The sequence below is a fragment of the Clarias gariepinus genome, chromosome 1, assembly GCF_024256425.1.
Source record: "Clarias gariepinus isolate MV-2021 ecotype Netherlands chromosome 1, CGAR_prim_01v2, whole genome shotgun sequence".
NCBI classification, from domain to species: Eukaryota; Metazoa; Chordata; class Actinopteri; order Siluriformes; family Clariidae; genus Clarias; species Clarias gariepinus.
Window position 1 is genome coordinate 50,496,808 of NC_071100.1, and position 23,633 is coordinate 50,520,440.

A 23,633-nucleotide genomic window follows, 5' to 3' on the forward strand; every position below is an offset into this window, starting at 1 on the left:
CCAGCACTTCAGCTGCCTTTACTTGAACAAGATTCATGTTTGAACACACACACACACACACACACACTGTGGAGGGATTGATCTGGACGCTCCTGGTTTTTAACTCAACGTAAAGTTTGAAGATTATACAGAAGTGTCCTGCTGCTGCTGTTCCGTCTCTCACTTCAATAGGTTCCTCTGTGTAAGAGTGTGTCTCGGTGTGTCCATGTGGCAGGGCCGGTGTGTGTGGATGGAAAACACTTCCTCAGACCCTAAATCTCCACCACACACACTCTCACACTCACACACAGAGGGAGGGATTGTCTGCGTTACTCCCCTTCCCAGCCAAAAAGCAGCATAAGGCGGCTAGTGTGCTGGTAGTGCTGTGTGTGTGTGTGTGTGTGAGTGTGTGTGTGAATGACTCCTGTACTTTCGCAGCACACAGCCCTGAGGGTGAGGGCGGATCCTGTCCAGGCTGTAACTCTGTTTGAATAGAAGTGTGTTTATGCTAATGTTAATATAAAACATTTTAACCTTGAGTAACAGGTACTGTCATATAAATAAACACTAATTGTCTTTTATGACACACGCACACACACACACACGTGGATGTAAACAGGCAGGGCGATCGAGACTGACTGAATAGCCACTCGCTGTGCTCTGTGAGGCTCGGCGGTATGTTGGTGGGCGGAGTTACCAGTGGTGGCTCACTTGAAGGCGCAGCTCGAGCAGTTCGTCGCTCTGCTTCGGCTCTTTTTACACACAACTCGCAGAAGCTGAGGTTTTGGAGGTTTTCGTCTGGAGGACGGGAGACGCAGAGGGGGGGGGAGACGTTCCAGAGTCTCAGCAATGATGCTTCTTGTATAACAGCAATGATGATGATGATGATGATGATGAAGATGATGATAATAAAGGTAAGAGGTTTTAGATATCATTCATTCTCTCTTTCTCTCATTCTGAGGCTCTGATATGCGCTGAAGCTTAAAATATTTCTAATAAAAGTTTAAGAAATTTCTCTCAAATAAATAAATGAATAAAACGTATTAGTTATTTTTCGGCAGGAGAATGTACGGTGAGAGAGGAAGCGATTTCTTTCTCTGATGTTAAAGCATGTAGGTGAGATGTCTAAGTACTGTATATTAATGAGGTGTGACATCCCGTCTTTCAGGTTTGGATTTAGTGAGTTAATACCACAAACCCGATAATGATACAGAATTATTTATTATACGAAACGAAATCTCGAGCATTCCCGGAGTGATGTGATGAGCTGTGATTGGCCGCCTGTCCTGTTATTCAGGTTTATTTATTCTGAGATCATGTGTGACACTGTAATTACACCAATTTAGATTTCATAATGACACTCGACTGTGAGGCTCGACTGTTTTGTTAAGTAAGTTGTTTTGTTTTATATATTTTTATTTTGCTTCTGTAAAAGTCAACGTCTTTTAAAGAAGATTGTTTATTTTTTTTATCTTAATGTAAATAACGTCTAATTTTGGTGATAAATCAAGCATTCAGGTAAAACTTTTTTTTTTCTACTTTCATTTTTTCTACTTTTTATTTTTAAAATTACAATCTTAAAGCGTGTAGGTTTAAAACTAAAGTGAGAGCGTAAAATTTCTACACATGTTTATGTTATATAATATTACATTGCAATATAATTTTACACTTTAAAAAATAGTTTTATTTAAAGGAAGCAGTTGATTTGATGTTAAATTTTAAAATTTTAAACAAAAATTTTAAACTGATATTTAATAAGTTTCCACAAACTACAGATTTTTTTTTTTAAGGTTTCTTTATAAGTATTTCTTGAAGTGTTACACGATGCTCTTGTATTCTTCTCGTATATTCAGTATTACTCACTCCTAATGAAAATAAAGGATGTTTTAATTATCTTTTAAATAAAATAAACTTTCCGTGTAAAGCTTATTATTTGAACTGTAGATTATCCTCACTTGATCAGGATCGTCTATAATAAATAAATAAATAAATAAATATTGTTTGTTAACGATTCATCATCTTGATCTTGGAATTAAAGAATTCAAATGTCATTTGAATTTTCTTTCATGTTTTTAATTTTGAGCAGATCAAAGAACTAGAAAAGTTCTCAGGTAATACATTGTGTATCACATCATTACATCATCTCGCTTTCTGTATGGCTTATCATGAGGGAGATCAGGGGTGAGACACTCAGGATGAGGCGCAGAGCACACACTCTCACACTCTCTTTCACACACACACACTCTTACACACACACTCTCTCTCACACACACACTCTTCCCCCTTTACCCCATCAATACCCCGTGTGTAAGTTGTAGTTAAATGATGGCGTCTGCGTCGTCTCTGAATGACTGCGTGTGAATGTAGTGAGTTATCCCGAGCTGATATTTCTCACTCCTAAGTTTATTAATCTGCAGAACCTCCACATCGCGTCTGTTCTCTATTCTATTATCCAGGAAACAAAGATTTGAACGATGACCTAACAACTAAAATCCAACACTTTTACTTTTGTTTACACTCTTTTTGAATCGAATGTGAAAACAAATTATACGTATTGCGTAACAAATGTCTGAAAAGTTTCTGCTATAATGCTGACAGCTGGATTCAGATCTGATATTATTTTGCATTTGATAAACAGACTGATAATAAATAAAGATGAACACGCCCTCGACGTTCCAAAACCCAGATTAGGGTGTAGTGGAGCGTAAAGGTGTCAGGTGTTTAGCACTTGTTTGAAAATTGGTGAGGTTTGATCAGATTTCAGGCTGTCTTTAAAAAAAAAAAAAAAAAAAGTTAAATATGTGTGTTTTGTGTTTAGGGCTGTGTGTGAGCGCCGAGTGAAACGAGGGAAACTGGAAACTCAGGGAAGCACAAGCGTGACCATGCTGAACGGACCGGAGCAGGTAGGACTTTCAGCGCTCTCTCAATGGGATGAAACGAGAAAAGAATAAATAAACACACCTCTAAGTAGAAGTAAGGATTAAACAGCAGGTCAGGCCCAAGGGATCAGGTTCTAGCCTCCGCGCTAAGATCTGCACCCTGCCTCAGTCTGGTGTTTCTCTGGGTTTATAAAGTTAGAGAGTTTTTATATAGTCTCTTGTAGATCTAGCGTGTGTGTGTGTGAGTGTGTGTGTGTGCATGCAGAGTAAATGCAGAGCCTGTAGCTATCAAACATCAGTGAGCTTCAACGACAGCTTTACCTCTGACTGTTACGAAGCACTAACACTGGAGACTCCTTCCATACACGTTTCTTTAACATGTTTATCCGGCGCGCGATCTGCTCACGTCCCCGCTATAGAATCGATAAAACATCAGAACTGCTGGTAGAGAAAATAAACCTACTGGCCAAGATCGGGAAATATTTGAGAATAACATTCAGATTTTGTGTAGAGATCACTCTGTGTGTGTGTGTGTGTCCTCAGCCCATACTGGTTCTCTCCACTAAGCCCGCTTCGTTCAGCCATGATGAGACTCAGAGCCGCGCCCGGAGCGCCGGGTCTAACTGGCTGAAGTACGTGTCTCTCGGGGTGTTGGTTCTCCAGACCACCTCGCTGGTCCTCACCATGCGCTACTCGCGCACTCTGCTCTCCGACGAGCCGCGATACCTCGCCTCCTCCGCCGTGGTGTTCTCCGAGATCCTCAAGATCCTCACCTGCACCCTGCTCGTCTTCGGCAACGCCAGTGAGTCTCCCCTCGTCTGGTCCTCCAGAACCAGAGCTCTACTCCAGCGGTGGAGCTCACGGGGTGCTTTTATCAGAGTCATGAGATTCACTGGGATACGAACTCCACTAACTCAAAAACGAGACATTAAATCAGGGCGAGACAATGATTTTATACTGTGAAATTATAATACAGGACATGTCTCGGAGATATCACAGGCGTCTTTCATTAATTATTTTATTTTAAAAATATAACCAGTATCTCGATATATTTTTATAATATTTGAAAATAATATTATATTTGCAATCTAAACTTGTCTGATTTTTTACATTAAAGGTTTCTTTTATTTGTAATTTTTTAAAGATCCTTATTTATTTTTTCTTGTAAGTAATTTAGCAGGTCTCCAGGTATTTTTTTAAATAATTTTTAATCTTTCTTCCTTAAATAACATTTTATACACTGCAAACTGTTAAGTTTTAAAATTGCAACGTAAAGGCATGAAATTATTTTATATTACAATATTCTTTCATACTTTTTTAAAAGTAAAAATAGTTACATAATCAGGAAAGCAATTAATTTAATAGTAAATTGAACATTTTTAACCAAAATTCTTAAACCCAATTTTTTAAAAGATACATTAAGGACTTTTATAAATTAAAAGTAAAAGTAACTTCCGTTAAAAGTTTAGTTTTAAATGCATCACTAGAGTTTTGCTTTGAGTTTAACTTCAAAAGCAAAAAGAAAGAAAGTGAAGAAAGTGGAATTATTTTTTTTATTTAAAAGTGATCTTTAAGAAGTTCAAAAAGTTAAAAGCTTCAACAGATTATTTTTTTTTAGTAGAAGTAAAAAATAAGAGTATCAGGAAAATATATATATATTTATAACTTTTTTAAAAGTTTTGGTTTAAGTGTTTCTTGTCTTCTTGTCGTATATCACTCACTCCTAATTAAAATAACATCTAACTGATGAAACTAGCTTTTAAAAAAAGCATGTTTCATTTCTAACATAACATTTCTAACATAAACTATTATTTTAAAATATGAAATATTCCATGTAGCATTTTCAGAATGTATTTTTTAATTTAAAAAAGCTGAGAACCAGTTAATCAATCAATCAATCAATCAATCATTACGCTGATTTTATCTCCCGGCGTTCATGGTTTTACATTCTCTTCTGGAAGTGCAGTGTTCTATCGCGCTTTCGTGCCAGCGGTTCTCTAGCCTTTCCTGTTTTGCGTTCCTCAGGGTTCAGCATTCGAGGCCTGAATCAGGTCCTGAAGGAGGAGATCGTCCACAAACCGTTAGACACGATGAAGCTTGCGATCCCGTCGGGCATCTACACGCTGCAGAACAACCTGCTCTACCTGGCCTTGTCCCACCTGGATGCCGCTACGTACCAGGTGACCCAGACCGCCTCACGTCACCCGCTCTGACGAACAAACATGTGCGTTTGCGGAAAGGGTTAAACGTACGGGCTGATAAACAGGAGGGTGTGGGTTTGTTTTTCAGGTTACGTATCAGCTGAAGATCCTGACCACCGCCCTGTTCTCCGTGTCGATGCTCGGGAAGAGGCTCGGTGTGGCGCAGTGGCTCTCCTTACTCATTCTGATGATAGGCATCGCTTTCGTGCAGGTGAGAACGACTGGATGATCACCTTTGTTTATTTTCATTGTGATTTTAAAGTGCTTGTGAGTTTTGCTTTAAGTATCAGAATTATTTAAACTGGGTAGTCTGACTGGGAAGCGCGTCCAAACATAAATGACCGGACTGGGTTATTTCTGAGACGGCTAATTGTATTTTAAATTCTAAACTGTTTTTAAAAAAAAAAAATTTATGCCACATGTGTTAAGTTACATTGTGACATGGTACCCCTTATGTAAAAGGGCGTGGCCATGAGTTATAACCTTGACAGCCTGCTGGATCGATAATTTTGCTGCTCAGAGCAGCTTTTGTGCTGATACGGGAAAAGCAAAGATGAAGATTCCCTTGACTCTGGTGATGACACTTTATCTGTACACATCGTCACACCTGTGCTGTAAGCTGATTGGCTGAAAGGTCTCAGTGCAACTTCTCCAACTTGTTAAAGCTGTAAAGAGAAGACAGACAGGGCTCGGGACTGTCGTGTAAACACACCCGGCGGTGCAAACAAATAAAAAACTCTGTGCACACAGACAAGCACAAAGCGACAGGTGATGAGCGCATGACCCTGTGTCTTCGTGTCTCCCTCAGTGGCCGGCGCAGTCTGTGTCCAGCTCCGAGGTGCAGGAGGTGGCCGCGGGCTCGCAGTTAATCGGCGTGCTGGCCGTGCTGACCGCCTGTTTCTCCAGCGGCTTCGCCGGCGTGTACTTCGAGAAGATCCTGAAAGAGACGAAGCAGAGCGTCTGGATCCGCAACATTCAGCTGGGTCAGTGAGAACGTCTACACCGCCTGTTTGTTTTGCGACTGGATGTATATTTAGTCTGCGTTCCGTCCCCTCCCTGCAGGTTTGTTTGGTCTAATCTTCGGGTTGATCGGAGTGTTTGCGCAGGATGGGGATAAGGTCCGGGAGAACGGGATTTTACAAGGATATAACAGTGTGACCTGGGTGGTGGTGATTCTACAGGTGAATCATTTATACACTTTTTTCTCTCTCTGTCTGTCTTTTTAAAATATATATATCACCATTTCTGTTCCTGATGTAATGATTGGTTTAACCCGACTTTGTTCTGGACTCCAGGCTATGGGTGGCTTGATTGTGGCCGCGGTCATCAAGTACGCGGATAACATCCTGAAGAGCTTCGCCATGTCCGCCTCCATCCTGTTATCCACCCTCATCTCCTACTTCTTGCTCCACGACTTCAATCCCACCAGGTATCCTGTTCACGTCCTCCTCATTTAGGGATGTTGTGTTCAGAGCCGAGCCAGGAGCTCGGGGGCAAAAAAAAGCTGGCCTTCAGACTTCAGGATGAAATCCACCCGTGAATATTTCTATCGCTCGTCTGAAGTGTGTCTCAGTTAGACGCCGTGGCATCGTTAGGTCTGGAGGACACTGGGAAAAGCTCTGGTTATAAAAACCGATCACCTTCTGGTGTATTTCAGGAAGAGATGTCCAAGTAAACTGACCGGCTGGTCGAGTCGGAGTTCTGTCGCTCCCTAAGCGCAGAAAGAGTAGATTTTGCAATATAGGAAAGATAATAAGAAAGAAAGAAATCCTCTGTGTGAGGACAGAAAAAGAGAACGGACAGGGTGAGTGTTAGACGTGCTCATACTGCAGTGGATAAACTGCGCCCTCTTGGGATAAGCAGGGATAGTGCAGTCTTCTCTCTCTCTCTCTCTCTCTCTCTCCCTCGTATGGAACAAATTTCACCTCTGGAATTGAAAACGTCTGTGGGTGATTTATCTCTGTACGTGATTATCCAGAGGCGACCCAGCAGGCGTGGACTGATTGAGCAGGCGACACCCCAGTACAGAGGTGGTCGGATCCGGCCAGTTCTGGGAATAAAGGACTTTCACGCTAAATCCTGGTCGTTGTAGAGCAAAAATAACAGATTATTCTAATTATCTCGCTGAAATTTAAGAATGTCATTTAAACCTTAAATTGCACTTTACAATATTTCTGTTTACCAAAAAATATTATTTATTTATTTATCATAAAAGTAGATATAACCTTCCCAACCTAATGAAGCTGAACTTGTTATGAAAATAAATAAAAAAAGCCCTGGGCAAACGCAGTACTGACCTTGAACATTTACATTTACATTGAGGCATTTGGCAGACGCTCTTATCCAGATGGTCTTACAAAAAGTGCTTCGAAGTTTTCGTCACTGAATAGCGACTTACACTGAGTTAGTAGGTGTTTTACTAAGTGCCATCAATCAAACACAATTGGGAAGAAGTTTTTTTTTTTTACAGGGGATTAGTCCAAGTATTGATGAAACAGATACAGTAGGTCTTGAGAAGATATACAGTTTATATCTGCAGATCAATCCCTGCTATCTGTTATCACCCAGATGAGGATGGGTTCCCTGGTGAGTCTGGTTCCTCTCAAGGTTTCTTCCTCTTACTGTACCATCTCAGGGAGTTTTTCCCTCAGCACCGTCGCCCTCGGCTCGTTCATCAGGGACGATCTGATCATTCTGATTCACACACACACTCACATCTCCATAATTTTTTTTTCTGTAAAGCTGCTTTGACCAATAATGATACACAAATATAATTTAATTGACTTAAATTTACTATATACAGAGTTAACCAAAAAAATGTATACACACCTCAGGAATAAGAAAAACAGTATGATGTATATTGTATTAACATCATATTACTAATATACTCATGTTACCATCAATATCATCATATATATCAATAGATTATTATATAGCAATACATTTTGTTTTTAAATATTCATACAAGTCTTTCTTTTCCTTAAGTGTGTATACAATCTTTTGGCAAGAACAACCACATCTTTATACTGTGCGAGATTTAATAAACAAATACATGAGTGAACATGAGAATAATAATGAGTTTCATTAAATAAACATTTTCCCATAACTTACTCTACGCGGCCACTGCGGAGGGACTTTATGGACGCAAGTTATATAGACAGGACACATATATTGTCTGATTGTCTATACAGGTCTTAAACCTGTACACAGGGTTGCAGGGGGTGGGTGGGCGGAGCCTATCCCAGGAGACGTAGGGCACGAGGCGGGGTACACCGTGGACAAGTTGCCAATCCATCGTAGGGCACGCACATACACACACGCTCGTTTAACACACTATGGGCAATTTTGGGAACGACCTGGACATCATTGTATTGTGGGAGAAAACACACCAAGCGTGGGGAGAAGATGCAGACTCCATGCACACGGAGCCGAGGCGAGGCGACAGCGCTAACCACTACACCACCGTGACGCCTATATATACATATACAATCGGTGTGTCCATGAACTTTATGATGTCTGTAATTAATCAATATAACTAAATTGCATGCCTTCATCCCCAGATAGTGATAGATAGTGTTTTTTTTTACCTGTAATATGGTAAGCCTAAATTACTCTCACACTATACATCAGGTTTTTTTTTCCACTTCCTGCGATTGTGGATCATGTGGTTGGAAGAGGTGACGTAATCTGGTGGTTAAGGGCGTGTTTACCTAAAGAGGTGGTCTCGAGAAACATACAACGTACATTACGGGCACCAAATCCTGTGCGCCGGCCATTTTATAAACAAATCAACTGGAAATTTAATTTATGACACTTTGTCGTATTCACTGTTTGTGTTTTGTTTGTCCTCTCTGTCCTGCAGGTTGTTCTTCGTGGGAACTGTACTGGTCATCTCGGCAACGTTTCTCTACGGCTACGACTGGAAACCCGCCGCGAACGCCAGCAAACCCTAGGAGGACGGACGTGCGACTGTAGGACACGCGACTCGGTATCGCCGTCCGGTCGAAGCGAGAGATCAGGGATGAGACGCTACACGCGGACAAAGAGCAGTTGTTCAGTCGTCTCGAGGACGCCGTTGAGACGAGGCTGCAAAGTATTAAAGACACGACGTGTTGTACTATCGTATGATTGTCACAAACGTCTCCCTCACTTTAAGGTTTACATAAACTGGATTGTCAGTGGTTTCCTGAGAAACGGTCTGTGAATGTGTGTGTGTGTGTGTGTGTGTGTTTGTGCCTGCACTTAACAATGGTCAATTTCTTTGTGTGAAATAAAAGCAAGACGTTGTTGCTTTAAAGATGCTCAGTAGTGTTTTATTCGAAGCCTGAACCCCGAAGAGCTCAGAGCCCTTCGACAGAAACGACAGAAACACAGCACGGTTTTGTTTCCAAATTTGGCATGCAAGAAAACCAGACTATCTGCCGTCGCTTCCAGAACGTTCCTCCACGCTCAGAGACGCGTCTCCGTCTCTGTCGTCGTCTTCTTCTTCCTCTCCACGGTTAGCTAGCATGTGTGTAGCCATTGCATAGACTTCAGATGGATACGAAGAAGCAACAGTCAAAGTGAAATCAGCTGCAGAGCCGTTGGGTGTCGACCTTTAACAAGCGTCCTTCATTCCTTTTCTGCAGGAGCATAATTATTATTATTATTATTATTATTATTGTTTTTTTTACATTTTTTGAAACTAGTTTCATTTTCCTCTAAGAAAAACATCATCAGTTGTGACGTTAAAATATGCTGCTGGTGAAAAAAACGTCCTGGTTTTAATTACAAAGCTCTGTGTGTGTGTGTGTGTGAAAGAGAAAGACCTCTAGTCACGTGATCACCTTGGTCACATGATTACTTTGTAGGCTTAAAACAGTTAAAGGGTGAGGAACTAAACTGAGAGAATAATTAGAGAGATAGAAACACAGACTGATGGAGAATCTAAACACATGCAGACTAACATCTGAAGGCAACTTCATTTCGTCGAGAAGAACCATTTACTTCCCCATTCGCTTCATTTGTGTGTGTGTGTGTGTGTGTGTGTTTAAGAGGTGAGTAGCAGATATTGGCTTGGTTTGAATAGATTGAAAATTATCGCTGTGAGAGAAGAGGATGGGACAGGACGGAGGACAGACGGGGAGGGAGGGGGGGTGGTGCAGGAGGGGACGGAGGACAGATGGAGTGTGTGTGCTTATATGGAAACTGCCCACTGTGCAGCACCTGAGTGAGGAGGAGTGAGGAGAAACTCGTTCCAGATCAGGCAGGAGCATAAATCGCACTCCTACTGGCTTTCTGTTTTTGTCTGTGTGTGTGTCTGTGTGTGTGAGACATCGCTAATCATGCTACACCTCGTGTATGGTGTCTGCTAGCTAAGCGTCTCTGCTAGCGTCCCGTTAAGCAGTGTAAAAATCTGAAGCTCATCACACTAAATGAAGCTCCTCGTTCAGAGTCATGTCGCCTGTGTCGGGTCACATGACTCCGCTCAGACACGACGCAGGCCGCATCCGTATCAATCGCCGATCGTGACCTGGGCGCTAATCGTCCTGCACAGAGGCACTCTAGTCACCGGATTTGCCGCCAGAGCGTCACTGAGCTAACCCGTGATTTCGTTTCCCATGATGCATTGCTTGCGTGCAGACACGGGTTTGTAAAGCCGTCCACCGACCCGATTTCCCCTGCACGGGACACTAACAGAGGTGATTTTTCCACATCGCACTGCGCTCCAGATGTGACTAGCTGCCCTATTTGGAGGGGATGACGACTAGCGGCGGCCCCCTCCGTGGCCTCCACATTAACACCTGCGCGTCGTTGGCGTTGGGTCGCGCCAGTGCGTTTGGCGGAATAGGCTCGTTGTTGGACAGGATAAGCGGCTGTTCCTGTTGCGTCCGGCTGACCAGAGTGGCTCGTGAACCCAGCGGCATCATGGGATTGATAGCGATGTCGACCCGCATCCGCCACCGTATGGTCTGCAGCAGGATCTTCTCACGAGTCACATTGTTCAGCGCTACTAACCACGTGATGAAGCTCTGGTCACGTGTGACGCGGGTGAGCGCCGGGGCACTGCTCTCGCCTACTGGCACCGCCCACGTCACGCTCGGGTAGAAGTTGTCGTTCATGCTGATGGTGAGTCGTGATGGCTTGGACGTCGGACCCGTGATGGTCACCGTTTCTGTAGTGTTGCCGTACCATGGGTAGCTGACGCCGTCTGAGTCGCTGATGGCCTTCACTCTGCCCTCACGCAGCTCAGGCAGCTCCCAGCTCGACCTGCAGCGGGAGGAAACGTTCAGGGGTCAGAGGTCAGACAAGGCGAGTGGATGGAGGAATGAGAGTGTGATTGTTCATTCAGGCCTTTATTATTATCATTATAATAAAACTTATTTAAAATCTATTTATATTTATATTGAATTAATTCTAAAATAAGTTTATTAAAATCACCACGATGGAGGGTCGAAACCGGGGCAGGTGAAATGAAGACAGAAGTGTCTCATTGAAGATGTAATAAGAAAGAATGCTTGTCCTCTTTTTCAATGATTATCCATTATGCACCGGGACAGGAGACATGATGAAATAGCGTACACATCAGACACTTAGACATCAACTAGGATAATACACAAGTGTGCAGAATGAGAAGCTTTCCAGGACAAGCATTCTGGAGTATTGCACTGCCCCCTGCTGAGCAAATGCTTAACTACAGGATTATTTAAACCTTATTTAAAAGTATAAATCTTTTCGTTAAATTCATTTGAAATGTGATATATTATTATTATTATTATTATTATTATTGAAAAGTGATGCTCTGTTTGGGGTCACTACGGATACTTACACCCCGGCGTCCCCGTACGTGTTGTAGAACTCCATTTGCGTACATGCCTGAATCCAGCCCACCGTCCACGTCTCGTTCCTGGGCACGGGTGGCATGACGACCCCAGCGGAGGCGCGAAAGTAGGGCGTCCGATAGCGCAGCACAATGGGTGAGTTCTCCTCCACCACCGTGGGGCTCCGGTCGATCGACGCAGACACCTCGTACACCACAACGTTCTCGCGCCGCACGCGCGGCTTACATGTCACACTCTGGAGACAACCCATTGTCCCGGCTACAAAGAGCGCGACTGTGAGGAGCAACGGCAGCAACAAGACAGTTCGTAATCGTACGCTCATCAAGTCCTCGCACCTTCCCGCTTGGAAAAAAACGTTTTGGGGGACGTATTGCTAATGATGTATTGTAGCGTAGAATTACATACACACACAGTGAGCTGTTGTCAGGCTACAAAATTCGCTTCGCTGCTAATGCTCCTATTTCTGAGGTAATTTTTTAAAGCAGTGTGGTTGGAATCAGACACGTTGATTAACAACAGGTTTCTTCATTTAAGATCAGCCATTTCTTATTTATATTTAGATAATGTTAATTAGTAATAGTTCATTATCCTGCTGTAGCTGCAGCTGTAGCTAAGATAAGTTGAGCTAGTAGCTAAGGCAGCTAATTTTCCCTGAATACCTTAATAAAGATAAATTGCTAAATAAATAAATAAATACATACATAAATACTAACGTTTTGTTAATTAGCGATTTAATAATTTAATTGGTAATAGTTAACTTAGTTAATTAGTTTATACAAAAAAAACACAAGCTTTATATTTATTTTTTATGATATAAAGGAGAATAAAGTAATGGACATTGAGGTGGGTAATTAGCCTAGTTAGCTAACTAGTTAGTGTAAAACCTGTGCTGAGTCTGGTGCGGATCGACTGGTCCGCTGTGGCCAACCCTCAACGGGGGCACGCGAATGAAAGTTATCCTAGTTAGCAAGTAGAGAGAATTATCGCTATTTTAAGATAGAATATATATATACAGTTGCAAGCAGCGATGATCGGGCCCAAGCACCTGTGCTACTGCTAGAAACGTTCGTGTAGAGCTTTATCAATATTTTACCATAACAAAAAAAAAAGAACTGATACAGTGTCGGATATTACAGATACAGCATGTCAAAAATGTAAAACAAATAATAATAAGAAGAATAAAGTAAAAAGAGGAAATTTAAGCTGTAACCTTTATTCATTCACTCAGAGCGATAGGATCGTCAGCGCTACTGCCAGTTACCAGGCAACCGCATTTAAGTCATTTTTGAGGGAAAAAAAATGCAGGTCGTGAAATAAGGTTTTTTTAAAAAGGTAACGGACATTGAGGTGAGTAGTTAGCCTGTGCCAAGTCGCGTGCGGATCAGACGGTGGCGACCCCACGACGTAAGCATTCGGAAAGAAAGTTAGCCTAGTTAGCGGAAACGCTATTTTACAACAACAACAGCAAAAAAGGGACTGATATAGTGACAGATATTTATTACAGGAATAAGACGTCGAAAATGTAAAACAGTGATGATAATAATCACAATAATGATTGAGTAAAGAGAGGGAGTTGAAGCTGTACGGTCTACTCAGTCATTCACTCAGATACGGATCGTCAGCGCTACTGCGGGTTACCAAGCAACCAGCACTGGTGTCGCGCGAAAGTGATTCTGGCGGGAAAAAAAACCCGTTACTAATGAAAAGAATAAAGAAGTGAAAACGGGGTGAAAGGCAGCACCACTCTGACCTCCTCCCCCCCCCCCACACACACACCGTCCTCCTGACCCCCCACCCCACACCTTCCTCCCCCCAACACCACCTCCCTCCTCCCTCCTCCCCCCCACAACACCGCACTGCCCTTGGCGTTTGTCCGGGTTCGGATGCGCTCGGTTTCCGGTTCCCACGTGCGTGTCCCCGGCGTCATGTCAGCGCCGCGGTACTGAAGAAGAAGAGGAAGAAGAAGAGGGAGGAGGAGGAGGAGGAGGAGAAGGAGGCTGCATCATCATCATCATCATCATCATCACCGTGCTGATGAGACAACACTGAGGAGGACAGCACCGGAAACGCAAACAATCCGCATTGTTTTTTTAAATCTTTGTTTTCAGATTGAGAATTAATCCATGGATGAGTTGATAATATCCGGAGATTTTGTTTGTTTTGTTTTCTTTTAGTCCCTAATCGCAGCCCGGTCGCTGTTCAATCGCGGCTAGTGCTGATGGTTATTCAGGTCACGCGCAGCAGCATCAAGGCGTGCGCGTTCACGGCGTGCGAGCGTGCGTGCGTGGCAGCGTCACGCCACGCCACGCCCTGTTGCTCCCTGATTGGTCGCGCGTTACGTCACAGAGGAAGAGGAACCCGCCGCCACTTCCTCGTCTCCCGGCCAGCGCGTTCCGCTCCGCTCATTCATCCGCGCGACCTTCTCTCGGCTCTCCGCTCCCCGCGAGCTGTGTATGATCTCCGGGCCGCTGCGCAGTCTGCTCCACAAAGCTCACGGAGTTCTCCTCGCCATGAATCCGCAGGTGGTGTTCGTCCTGGGCGGACCCGGAGCCGGGAAGGGGACTCAGTGCGCCAAAATCGTCGAGGTAAGGGGGGGAGGGGTGGGGAGGAGGAGGGGGGTGGGTGCGCGCGCGTTCACGTCACATCAACAGCAAACAATATAAAACTCATCAACAAGAACTTACACACATCTGCTTTTACAAACACCCCTAAACACCGGGAGAGGAACACTTATTACCCCTTTACCCACTTTGGTGCCCCGTAGGCATCATGGGACGGGGTGTGTGTCCTTTACCATCCAGACCATTCCTGGATCATCTGGGTCTAAATCAGATGCTTTTTGAGAGTCGACTTCTCTTGGGGTCTCTAGGGATCTTATTTATAAACGCTCGCCTCAGCATCATGGGCTGAGGTGTGTGTGTGTGTGTGTGTGTGTAAGTTTCTACCAAGCAAAGTAAACACAGGGTTGTATAAAGGCCTGTTTGTCTATGGTGGTGTTTTAAACGTTCTCCGCCTCTACTAGATCCTGTTACTGCTGGAAAAACGTTCCCCTGAGCATGAGTTCCTGTAGTCACACACACACACACACACACACACACACACCCCTGAGTGTTCTATTCCTCTTTTACATCAGCAGTTTGACGATATTTTTTCATTCATCAATGAACAACCTTTGGTACTTTTAAAACGTCTGACACTGGAGACTCCTTACCAAACCATTTAAACTACAGGCAAGCGGTTGCTATGGAAACGTCAGATTTATCAGAACAAGATTTATTTAAACCTGATCCGTCGCCCTAGGAAACTAATCAACACCTCCCGAGGCGCAGAATGCAGAATGAACCTTACTTATCTTATTGCTCATATGTTTGTGCCCCCCCTCCTTGTGTGTGTTTTTGTGCCAGAACTACAGCTACACTCATCTGTCTGCCGGAGACCTGCTGAGGGAGGAGCGCAGCCGGACGGGCTCGGAGTTCGGGCAGCTCATCGACACCTACATCAAGGACGGCAGGATCGTCCCCGTCGAGATCACCATCAACTTACTGAAAAAGGTCTCACACACACACACACACACACACACACACACACACACACACACAGCGTTCTGGAAAATCAGGTCAATCCAGAAGGGTGAAGGTGTTCGAAGATGATGAAAGAACAAATAGTTTGGTGTGTGTGTCTAAATTTAAACGCACAAACAAAACAAAGAGAAGACGACAAAAGGGGAAAAGTCCAGCTTGAGTATTTAGAGTACTGTGTTTAAAAAAACTAGAGTTTTAACAGTTTTTGCAGGTTTGCGCTGCCAGGCAGGAGGTCTAGAGGAGGACCAGAGAGGAGATTTATGGATACAGTGAGAGAGGACATGAAGTTAGTTGGTGTGAGAGAAGAGGATGTGGAGGACAGGGTTAGATGGATCGGCAGTGGCGACACCCAAGAGGGAACAGCCCAAAGACAAAGGAGAAGATCAACATTCGCTGACGCTCTGGTGTTACGTCAGCGTTCTGTGTGCGAGTTACTTAAAGTGTGAAAGCGTTTAAATGCATCTTTATTGTTCGCTGTTGTGATGATACTAAGCTTTCTGAATTTCAGGTTTCTCAGGTCCAGACCCCCTAAGGGGTGTGTGTGTGTGTGTGTGTGTGGGGCACTTGAACAGAGCTTTTTGTGCTTTTGCATACAGGTTCTTGGTATGCAAAATAATTTCCATCCTGTGGTTTTATACATGTGTGTGTGTGTGTGTATGATAAATAATAATAATAATTTAAGCCTCATGGACCAATGTGGAGCAACAAAGTGCAGAACCTTAATTTTATTTCATCATTGAAGAGCTGTGGATTGAGTCCAAAGTGTACCTGGATATAACTAACATCAGTTACTCATTAGGTTAAGTACTAAACCTCGTGTGTGTGTTGTCGACGGGGCAGAGCTCCAGCCACACGTGCTCCCAGCCAGTAGACAGGTAGTGGTTGGAAATGTGTCTCTCGATGGAGGAGGAGGTGTTCACACTCCAGGATTATTTCCGCTCATACGGAAGCGCTCGTGAACGGGGACCGAGTTCAGACAAAGGGGGCAGAACAATTCCAGAGAGAGAGATTTAATGAGACGGCACGGAGTAACACAGTAACAGTTACACAGTCCTGCTGTCTATTGTTACGACATTCTGCCATTCTGGTGATGAACTCCTCCCTGCATTACACGCACAAATCATCTCCTGTTGCAGCAACCTTTGTTCCCGGGAATCCGGGTTGAAAATCTGCATGAATGATGTGAACTCCAGCGAGGCGGTGCACACACACACACACACACACACACACACACTTCCAACACTGACATAACTCGGAAGTCGTAAACTGTACACAAACTCCTTCACCAACACCACTTGCACATTAGCAGGACCTCTGTTGGGAGTTATTACCCCGTACAGTCCTGACCTCGCTCCCAGACATTTCCACAAGGAGTTCCTGGGAGGCCGGTGTTTCAAACACTGGTGAGACCCTGGGATAAGTGCATTAGTGTATCAGGAGATGATATAAAGAAGAAAGGGAGTTTTTACCCTCAGAACTGCCCTGACTTTTGACTCAAACTTGAAAGGAGTTAAATTTAACATTTTAAGCACCTTTTTAAATTTTTTTATCCAAAAATTAAACATTAGGAATATAACCCTATTTTGGGTTAGTGCTCCGATCTCGTCTGTTTGTGGAACATAACAGGTTTCTATAACGAATATAATATTTTTTTCCCCCTAAGACAGACACAACAAAACTCGAATGTTTCCCGCAGCGTGTGTGATGTTTTGTCTGGTTTTGTACTCGCTCTGTCCTTCGTCCTTCTGCGCTGTAAATTCCGTTTATTACTTTACTCATGCACTTTGATCTCGAGCAGGCACATCAGCTAAGATATGATGTTCTCCTATGAGCGTATCAGCACATCCACGAGTTCGATCTGGCGATAAAGATGATGACGCCAGGTGGCATCACTAAACCTGTTGAATTGTTTATAACACAATTATTGTGGAATGTGTCCTGTAATGAGACGACATCATACCACAGGGCTGTTAATCAGCTGTCTGTTTAAGGAAGAGGTTTGTTCTAAACACTCAAATGGTCTTCAGTACAATAGATAGCTAATTTATTAAAACAAAATCAACAGCGAGAAAAATCAATGTAGTGCAACAACAGTAACAACAGCAGGAGCACCACTACGGTCTGGTGGTATCCATGCCGAATGTTTATTTTTAAATAAACCCCTTGTTAATCGCTGATCTACCAAAGACATGGCGCTTCCCTAAACAGCCGTACGTCTTCACATCGTCATGTTTCTCATTTTCTTTTGTCTCCTTAGGCGATGGAGGAGACGATGAAAAAAGACGAAAACAAGTTTCGCTTCCTGATTGACGGCTTCCCTCGGAACGAGGACAACCTGCAGGGCTGGACGAGGGTCATGGACGGCAAAGCCGACGTCAAATTCGTCCTGTTTTTTAACTGTGGTAATGAAGTGAGTGTCCTACTCTCCTGCTGAGGCTTCTTTTTTGTAGTTACTGATGAGCACCACCACAGACCTGGTCGTTATTGGGATATATTGCGCCTCGTGTAACTCGAGAGTTTGGATTCTGATCAGCGCTGTTTTGCAGGTTTGTATCGAGAGATGTCTAGAAAGAGGGAAGAGCAGCGGCAGGACGGATGACAACAAAGAGAGCTTGGAGAAAAGGTAACCCCGTCTTCACCCTGACATTACATCCAGTTCTCAGTGTACAGTATGTCCACAACACAGGTTAGCAATCTGCTCAACAGGCTCATGTTCCACAGTCCCACGTTTACAAGTGCGCTCTTTTAAGGTCTGACGTGGACCCAATGACCCAAAGCTCCTTGGGCTTCCTCTCACCCCAAGGGTCCTCCTCCTTTCTACAGGCCCTAAGGCATCTGGGTCGATGGAACTAAAGACCTGAGTTTATAATATTTATGGTCTCAAATACTCAGATTCACAGAGGTTCTCTAGTTATATTCTATGTAAGATTTTATGATCTTAAAGGTCCCATTCGGCAAAGGTCCCGTGTTCTTAGAGGTCATGCATTCCTAAAGGTCCTACATTATTGAAGGTCCTGTCTTTTCAATGGTTCGACATTCTTGAAGGTCCTGTCTCCTACAAAGGTTCTACATTCTTGAAGGTCCTGTCTTCTCAAAGGTTTTACATTCTTGAAGGTCCTGTCTTCTCAAAGGTTTTACATTCTTGAAGGTCCTGTCTTCTCAAAGGTTTTACATTCTTGAAGGTCCTGTCTTCTCAATGGTTCTGTCTTTTCAAAGGCCCTTTATTTTTAAAGGTCCTGTTTCCCAAAAAGTCCTGCATTCTTGAGGGTCCCAGGTGTCCTGCAGTCTCACATGTGCTACGTTGTCAAAGGTTTTCCATTTTAAGTGGTTCATCATTCTTTGACTTCTTACTCTCTCTAAAGGTGCAATGTTATCAAGGTACCAGAGCCCGATGTTAACAATATCTTATATTCTCAAAGTCTTAGATTCCTTACGGTTTTATGGTAATTATTTCAAACGTCCAGCATCCACAGAAATTCTCCATTCCAGAAGATTCTGTGTCCTCAAAATGTGCTTCATTCTCACAGGTCAACTTCTGCTCACTTCACTGCTCTAGTTTTGATGATCTTCTTGTATGTTTCCAGTAGACTCCTTTCCCTTCCACATTTATGCTGGTTTGTGTTTGACCAAACGAAATCACTTTTTGTCGACAGGATCCAGACGTACCTGCAGTCCACACGGCCGATCATAGAGCTGTACGAGAAGCAGGGCAAAGTGCGCACCATTGACGCTTCACGCTCCGTCAGTGAGGTGAGACCGCAGTGGGCGGAGTTTAAACTAATACTATTTTATATACTTATACAGTTTATCCCAGAGATTACTGCAGGTCCAGGACGTTTCTGATTGGCTGGTTGTTGTGCAGGTTTTCACCGACGTGAAGTCAGTCTTCGATATAGAGGGGTGAACCTGCTGACATCCTGAAGGAACTTGAGTGGACCTCGACGATGCCACACGTCATTTATTTAGCAATTTATCTTTTTATCCATTTAAGTGTATTTTTGTTTAAGAGCAAATGAGTGAGTGTGTGTAAGAGAGAGAGAGAGAGAGAGAGCGCAAAAGGGAAGACATTCTGTGACTTTCAGCTTAATGCCCAAGAGAAAGAACAATATTCCTGGAGAACAACCATAAAAGTAGAGCAATAGAGTCCAGTTAAAGGACATTTTCCATAGGAATGGTATTTAGTACTTATAGTACTCTAAGTTTGTTGAGATTCGGCGTTTTATCTGCGGCCATATGAATACGAATGTGTGTCTTTGTTGTTGTTATTATTATTATTGTTATTATAACTATTATTAACCATGGAAGCGACTTAAGCAGGGATCACAGGGGGCCAAGAACGATAGTACCGCAGTGACTAAATTCTGTCATCTATGGAAAAAAAAAGTTTAAAACTGTTCTTAATTTATTTTTAAGTAGGGCTGCATTATACGTATACAGTACTGTACGACGATACCGTCGCCACATCTTGTTAAACAAAATACAAACAAAAAGAAAACTTATCATGGTTAAACATGCCGCATCACTTGGATCGAAAGGTTTAAATACAGAGTATGTGATTGGTCAGATGGATCATGTTAGACAGTTACACTTTAGGGCTCATTTACATACAGATCCCCGTGGCTCATTACGATCAGAAATGGCAATAAAGACGAACAAATGATGTATGGTGCAGCCCCGCCAGCCTGGTGTTCGCCCCCAAATGTTTTATCTTTATATGCTTTTGAAACATGTGAAGTCACAAGATCATCCAATGAAATAAAAAAAAAACATGTCTCCTGCTTCAAGAAGTTTTATTTCTTTATTTCTATACTTACGACTTGTGATCAGTGAGCTGGTCCAGATTGGAGCCAGGTGTTAAGATTACATCACTCACAATAGATATCATTATAATATTGTGATAGAGTGTCAAAGCACTGACACTGGAGACCCCTTCCATAAACGCATCCATACACCAAACTGCATATCAATGTAGCGTGTGATGGTTTATCCAGTCTATCACTATAAATGGGTTCATGGGGTGCCAATACTTTCTGCAGAACAAAAAATAGGTGAATAAGGAGGTAAATGTAAGTGCCCACACGTCGATGGTAAGTATCTACCAAATTTTCATATTAACCATTAAGTATAAAAAGGTATTTTTTACAATGGCTACGTGCGTAAGTTTTATTTCACGCAAAACGAAACCGAAAGTAAAGGCTGAAAAAGATCAAAGGAATGAGTTAGTCTAGCCATGAAGCCTCAGGTCGTGTTCGCTCTGGGGAGACCCGGAGCCGGGAAGGGCACTCAATGCTCCAGCATCACTGAGGTAAAGACACTTAATTTATTTGGAATAACATTACTGCAACATTATTATACAGCGTTCCTTTCCAAACAGGGTGACGTGAGGGTTTTATTCTACTTCACTTCGAGCAACCTGTAAAACAACCTGGTCAATCTGTGACTGTGATGCTCATTTAACTCTAAAACTAAGAATTAGATTTTACTTCAGCATAAATTACAGCTTATATATATATATATATAAAGAACTGAAATCTCTTCGATATATATCAATAAATTAGTCGAAAAGTTGATTTATTTCAGTAATGCAATTCAAAAGGTGCAACTCATTATACAGATTCATTACACACAGACTGATATATTTCAAATGTTTATTTCCTTTAATTCAGTATCACAGAAAATTTGAATATTACTAAAGACCAATTAAAATAAAAGGATTTTAGCACAGAAATGTTGGACTACTGAACAAGACTGAACTTGTGTACAGTACTCAATACTTGGGTGGGGCAGCAGTGGGGCGTGGCATGGAGGCGATCGGTCTGTGTCTCTGCTGAGGTGTTACTGTATGGAAGCCCAGGTGGATCTGATAGCGGCTTTATCATTAAATAAAGTGAAAAATATGTCCAGGAGATCTACAGTCCTTGCTGGATTTCTACTCTAGCCTGAGACGAGTTCCTTTAAGTGCTCCTCCTGGTGGTCAAGCATATTTAAAAAGTTTTCGCCAACCATCTCAGTGTGAACTTTGGAAGACAAGATGTTTATTTCATAGCGCTCTGTCTCTCTCTCAGCACTACAACTACACACACTTATCTGCCGGCGATCTGTTGAGGAAAGAGCGAACCAGAGCGGACTCTGAGTTCAGCCAGACCATCAACGAGTGCTTTAAGCGAGGAAAGTTCGTCCCTGTGGAGATCACCATCACCTTACTAAAACGGGTGAGATCTCTGAGATCTTCTAAATGAACCGAGCCTGATCATGTCTCTCAGTATTTCAACTGGTCTCCGGATCAGAAAGCTGCTGGACCAACCCATGTTCCTCTCATCTCTAGGCGATGGAGGAGACCATGAAGAATGACGAGAACAAGTTCCGCTTCCTCATCGACGGCTTTCCTCCAGATGAGGAGAACCTGCACGGCTGGACGCAGGTCATGGACGGCAAGGCGGATGTCAGATTCGTTCTGTTTTTCGACTGCAGTGATGAAGTGAGTCGTTTTCTCTTGCCGTGTTCTGCTGGAGTATCTGTCCTGTCCTGTCCTGTCCTGTCAGGTGAGGTAAGGTTGGGTTTTTTTTGTATCTTGGTTCCAGGTCTCCATCAGCAGGTGCCTAGAGAGAGGAAAGAGCAGCGGGAGGGACGATGACAATAAAAAGAGCTTGGAGAAAAGGTAGAAATGGGTTTAAACCTCATGTCCATTTTAATCCGTACTTTTGAAAGTTCTCTATTACCAGAGACGCTTCAGTTCCCAGAAATCTTTGCTCGGCTCCTTATGGTAAATATAAAGGCTTTACAAATAGCATGATCATGAAAAAGTAAAATGGACAAATAATAAAGATACAAAAATTAATTTTAAATGCTTTTTTATAAAATCTTGTACATGATGTTGTCCACCAAAACAATATCACTAGTGTACTTTGATCATTTGCTACAAAACATCCAAATATGATCTTTTTTTCTTTTCGTCAAATAAAGTGTGTGCAAAATCTCTACTAAACCTGCTGTTGGAATAACACACTATTTCAGATTTATTCAATTAATAATTTAAACACCTGACGCGCTATGAAGCCGCCACTAGGAGGAGCTGTGATCCTTTTCACTCTCAACTGCATGGTGTGACATCACCAGTTTATGTGTCTACTGTATCTACTGTATGTTTGTGAGTTCTTGATCGAGGTTCCGTCCACAGGATCCAGGCGTACCTGCAGTCCACACGGCCGGTCATAAAGCGATACCACAAGGAGGGGAAAGTGCGCACGGTCGACGCCTCGCGCTCCGTCACTGAGGTGGGCGGAGTTTATGCTCATGTTAAAGATAATGATGATGAAGGGTCGCACGAGTAGGCTGCGTGTCGGTACCGCAGGTGTGGACACTTTCTGATCCGCTGTTTATCCTGCAGGTTTTCGCCGACGTCAAGTCCGTCTTCGACAGAGAGGGGTGAACCTGCTGGCTCCGCCCCCTGAGGGGTGGAGTTCCCTGATGCCAGCGACACTATGCTTCATCCATTCCCACCTTTATATCTTTTGACTCCATTCTCTTCGAACACAGAGAGGATCAACAGAGACCAAAGGACGTTTTTCCACTGGAAATCGTCGGCTCTGTTAAAATTTTTATTTTTTCATCGTGGTTATATCCATCCTATATAAACACGTTCGCACTAATTGTTGTTACTACCAACTATAAAAAGTTAGACTTTTTATTTTTAGGTCAAATTTTCTTTTATTGTAGTAAAATCTTTCTATCCTGTTGGTCCATTCCTGGGTCATGTAGCGTCGTATAAGCTTTACACACTGCACATCATACTGTGTATGGTGATTCCATTTGAAGTTGTTTACGGAAAGCGTTTACTTCACATTATTGTAGCCTAAACTGGTGTTTACTGGATTAATGGGTGTACTTATTTTTTTTCTCAGCAGGTTTCTGAACATTGGAAATAAAATTGTTTAACATTAAATTTTGTTTATTTGTTTACACAAGTTGGTGACAAGAACATAATATCTAAACAAATAACAATAAAGGATTGAATGAGTGTTAGCTTTCTCCGTCCCTCCCCCCCCCCACGACTGCATGCATCAAATAAATAAACAATTTTCAGCAATAAAAATAAATAAAATAATAATGTTCCTGATAATGGAGACCAATGCAGTCTTACCAACTATGAAAAAAAAAACAATTGATGTTTAT

The 23,633-nt window shown here is 42.9% G+C and overlaps 3 protein-coding genes across 5 annotated transcripts; 2 read left to right on the top strand and 1 right to left on the bottom strand.

The window, feature by feature from the left end:
* The first annotated feature begins 706 nt into the window (after positions 1-706).
* Positions 707-9,317, top strand: slc35a3b (solute carrier family 35 member A3b). The gene is made up of 9 exons (XM_053475996.1): positions 707-893; positions 2,798-2,882; positions 3,402-3,660; positions 4,884-5,038; positions 5,148-5,270; positions 5,868-6,042; positions 6,122-6,240; positions 6,355-6,488; positions 8,922-9,317. Exons 2-9 carry the CDS (start codon positions 2,862-2,864, stop codon positions 9,010-9,012), a joined length of 1,077 nt encoding a protein of 358 aa, XP_053331971.1. The 5' UTR covers positions 707-893; positions 2,798-2,861; the 3' UTR covers positions 9,013-9,317.
* Positions 9,318-9,383: 66 nt separating this feature from the next.
* On the bottom strand, positions 9,384-13,187 carry fam78ba (family with sequence similarity 78 member Ba). Of its 2 annotated transcripts, XR_008355599.1 has the most exons (3): positions 11,868-13,187; positions 10,265-11,308; positions 9,384-9,681 (listed from the first exon to the last, which is right to left on the bottom strand). XR_008355599.1 is itself a non-coding variant. In XM_053476105.1 (2 exons), exons 1-2 carry the CDS (start codon positions 12,200-12,202, stop codon positions 10,786-10,788), a joined length of 858 nt encoding a protein of 285 aa, XP_053332080.1. In that variant the 5' UTR covers positions 12,203-13,187; the 3' UTR covers positions 9,384-10,785. The 2 variants fall into 2 exon arrangements, 1 of the variants encoding a protein (XP_053332080.1); XM_053476105.1 differs by having other exon boundaries at positions 9,384-11,308.
* Positions 13,188-14,190: 1,003 nt separating this feature from the next.
* cmpk (cytidylate kinase) lies at positions 14,191-23,403 on the top strand. Of its 2 annotated transcripts, none has more exons than XM_053476259.1 (6): positions 14,191-14,465; positions 15,285-15,431; positions 17,719-17,871; positions 18,008-18,084; positions 19,115-19,211; positions 22,849-23,403. In XM_053476259.1, exons 1-6 carry the CDS (start codon positions 14,334-14,336, stop codon positions 22,888-22,890), a joined length of 648 nt encoding a protein of 215 aa, XP_053332234.1. In that variant the 5' UTR covers positions 14,191-14,333; the 3' UTR covers positions 22,891-23,403. The 2 variants fall into 2 exon arrangements, with proteins under 2 accessions (XP_053332234.1, XP_053332316.1); XM_053476341.1 differs by lacking the exons at positions 14,191-14,465; positions 15,285-15,431; positions 17,719-17,871; positions 18,008-18,084; positions 19,115-19,211 and adding exons at positions 20,641-20,766; positions 21,527-21,673; positions 21,787-21,939; positions 22,043-22,119; positions 22,639-22,735.
* The last annotated feature ends 230 nt before the right edge of the window (positions 23,404-23,633 follow it).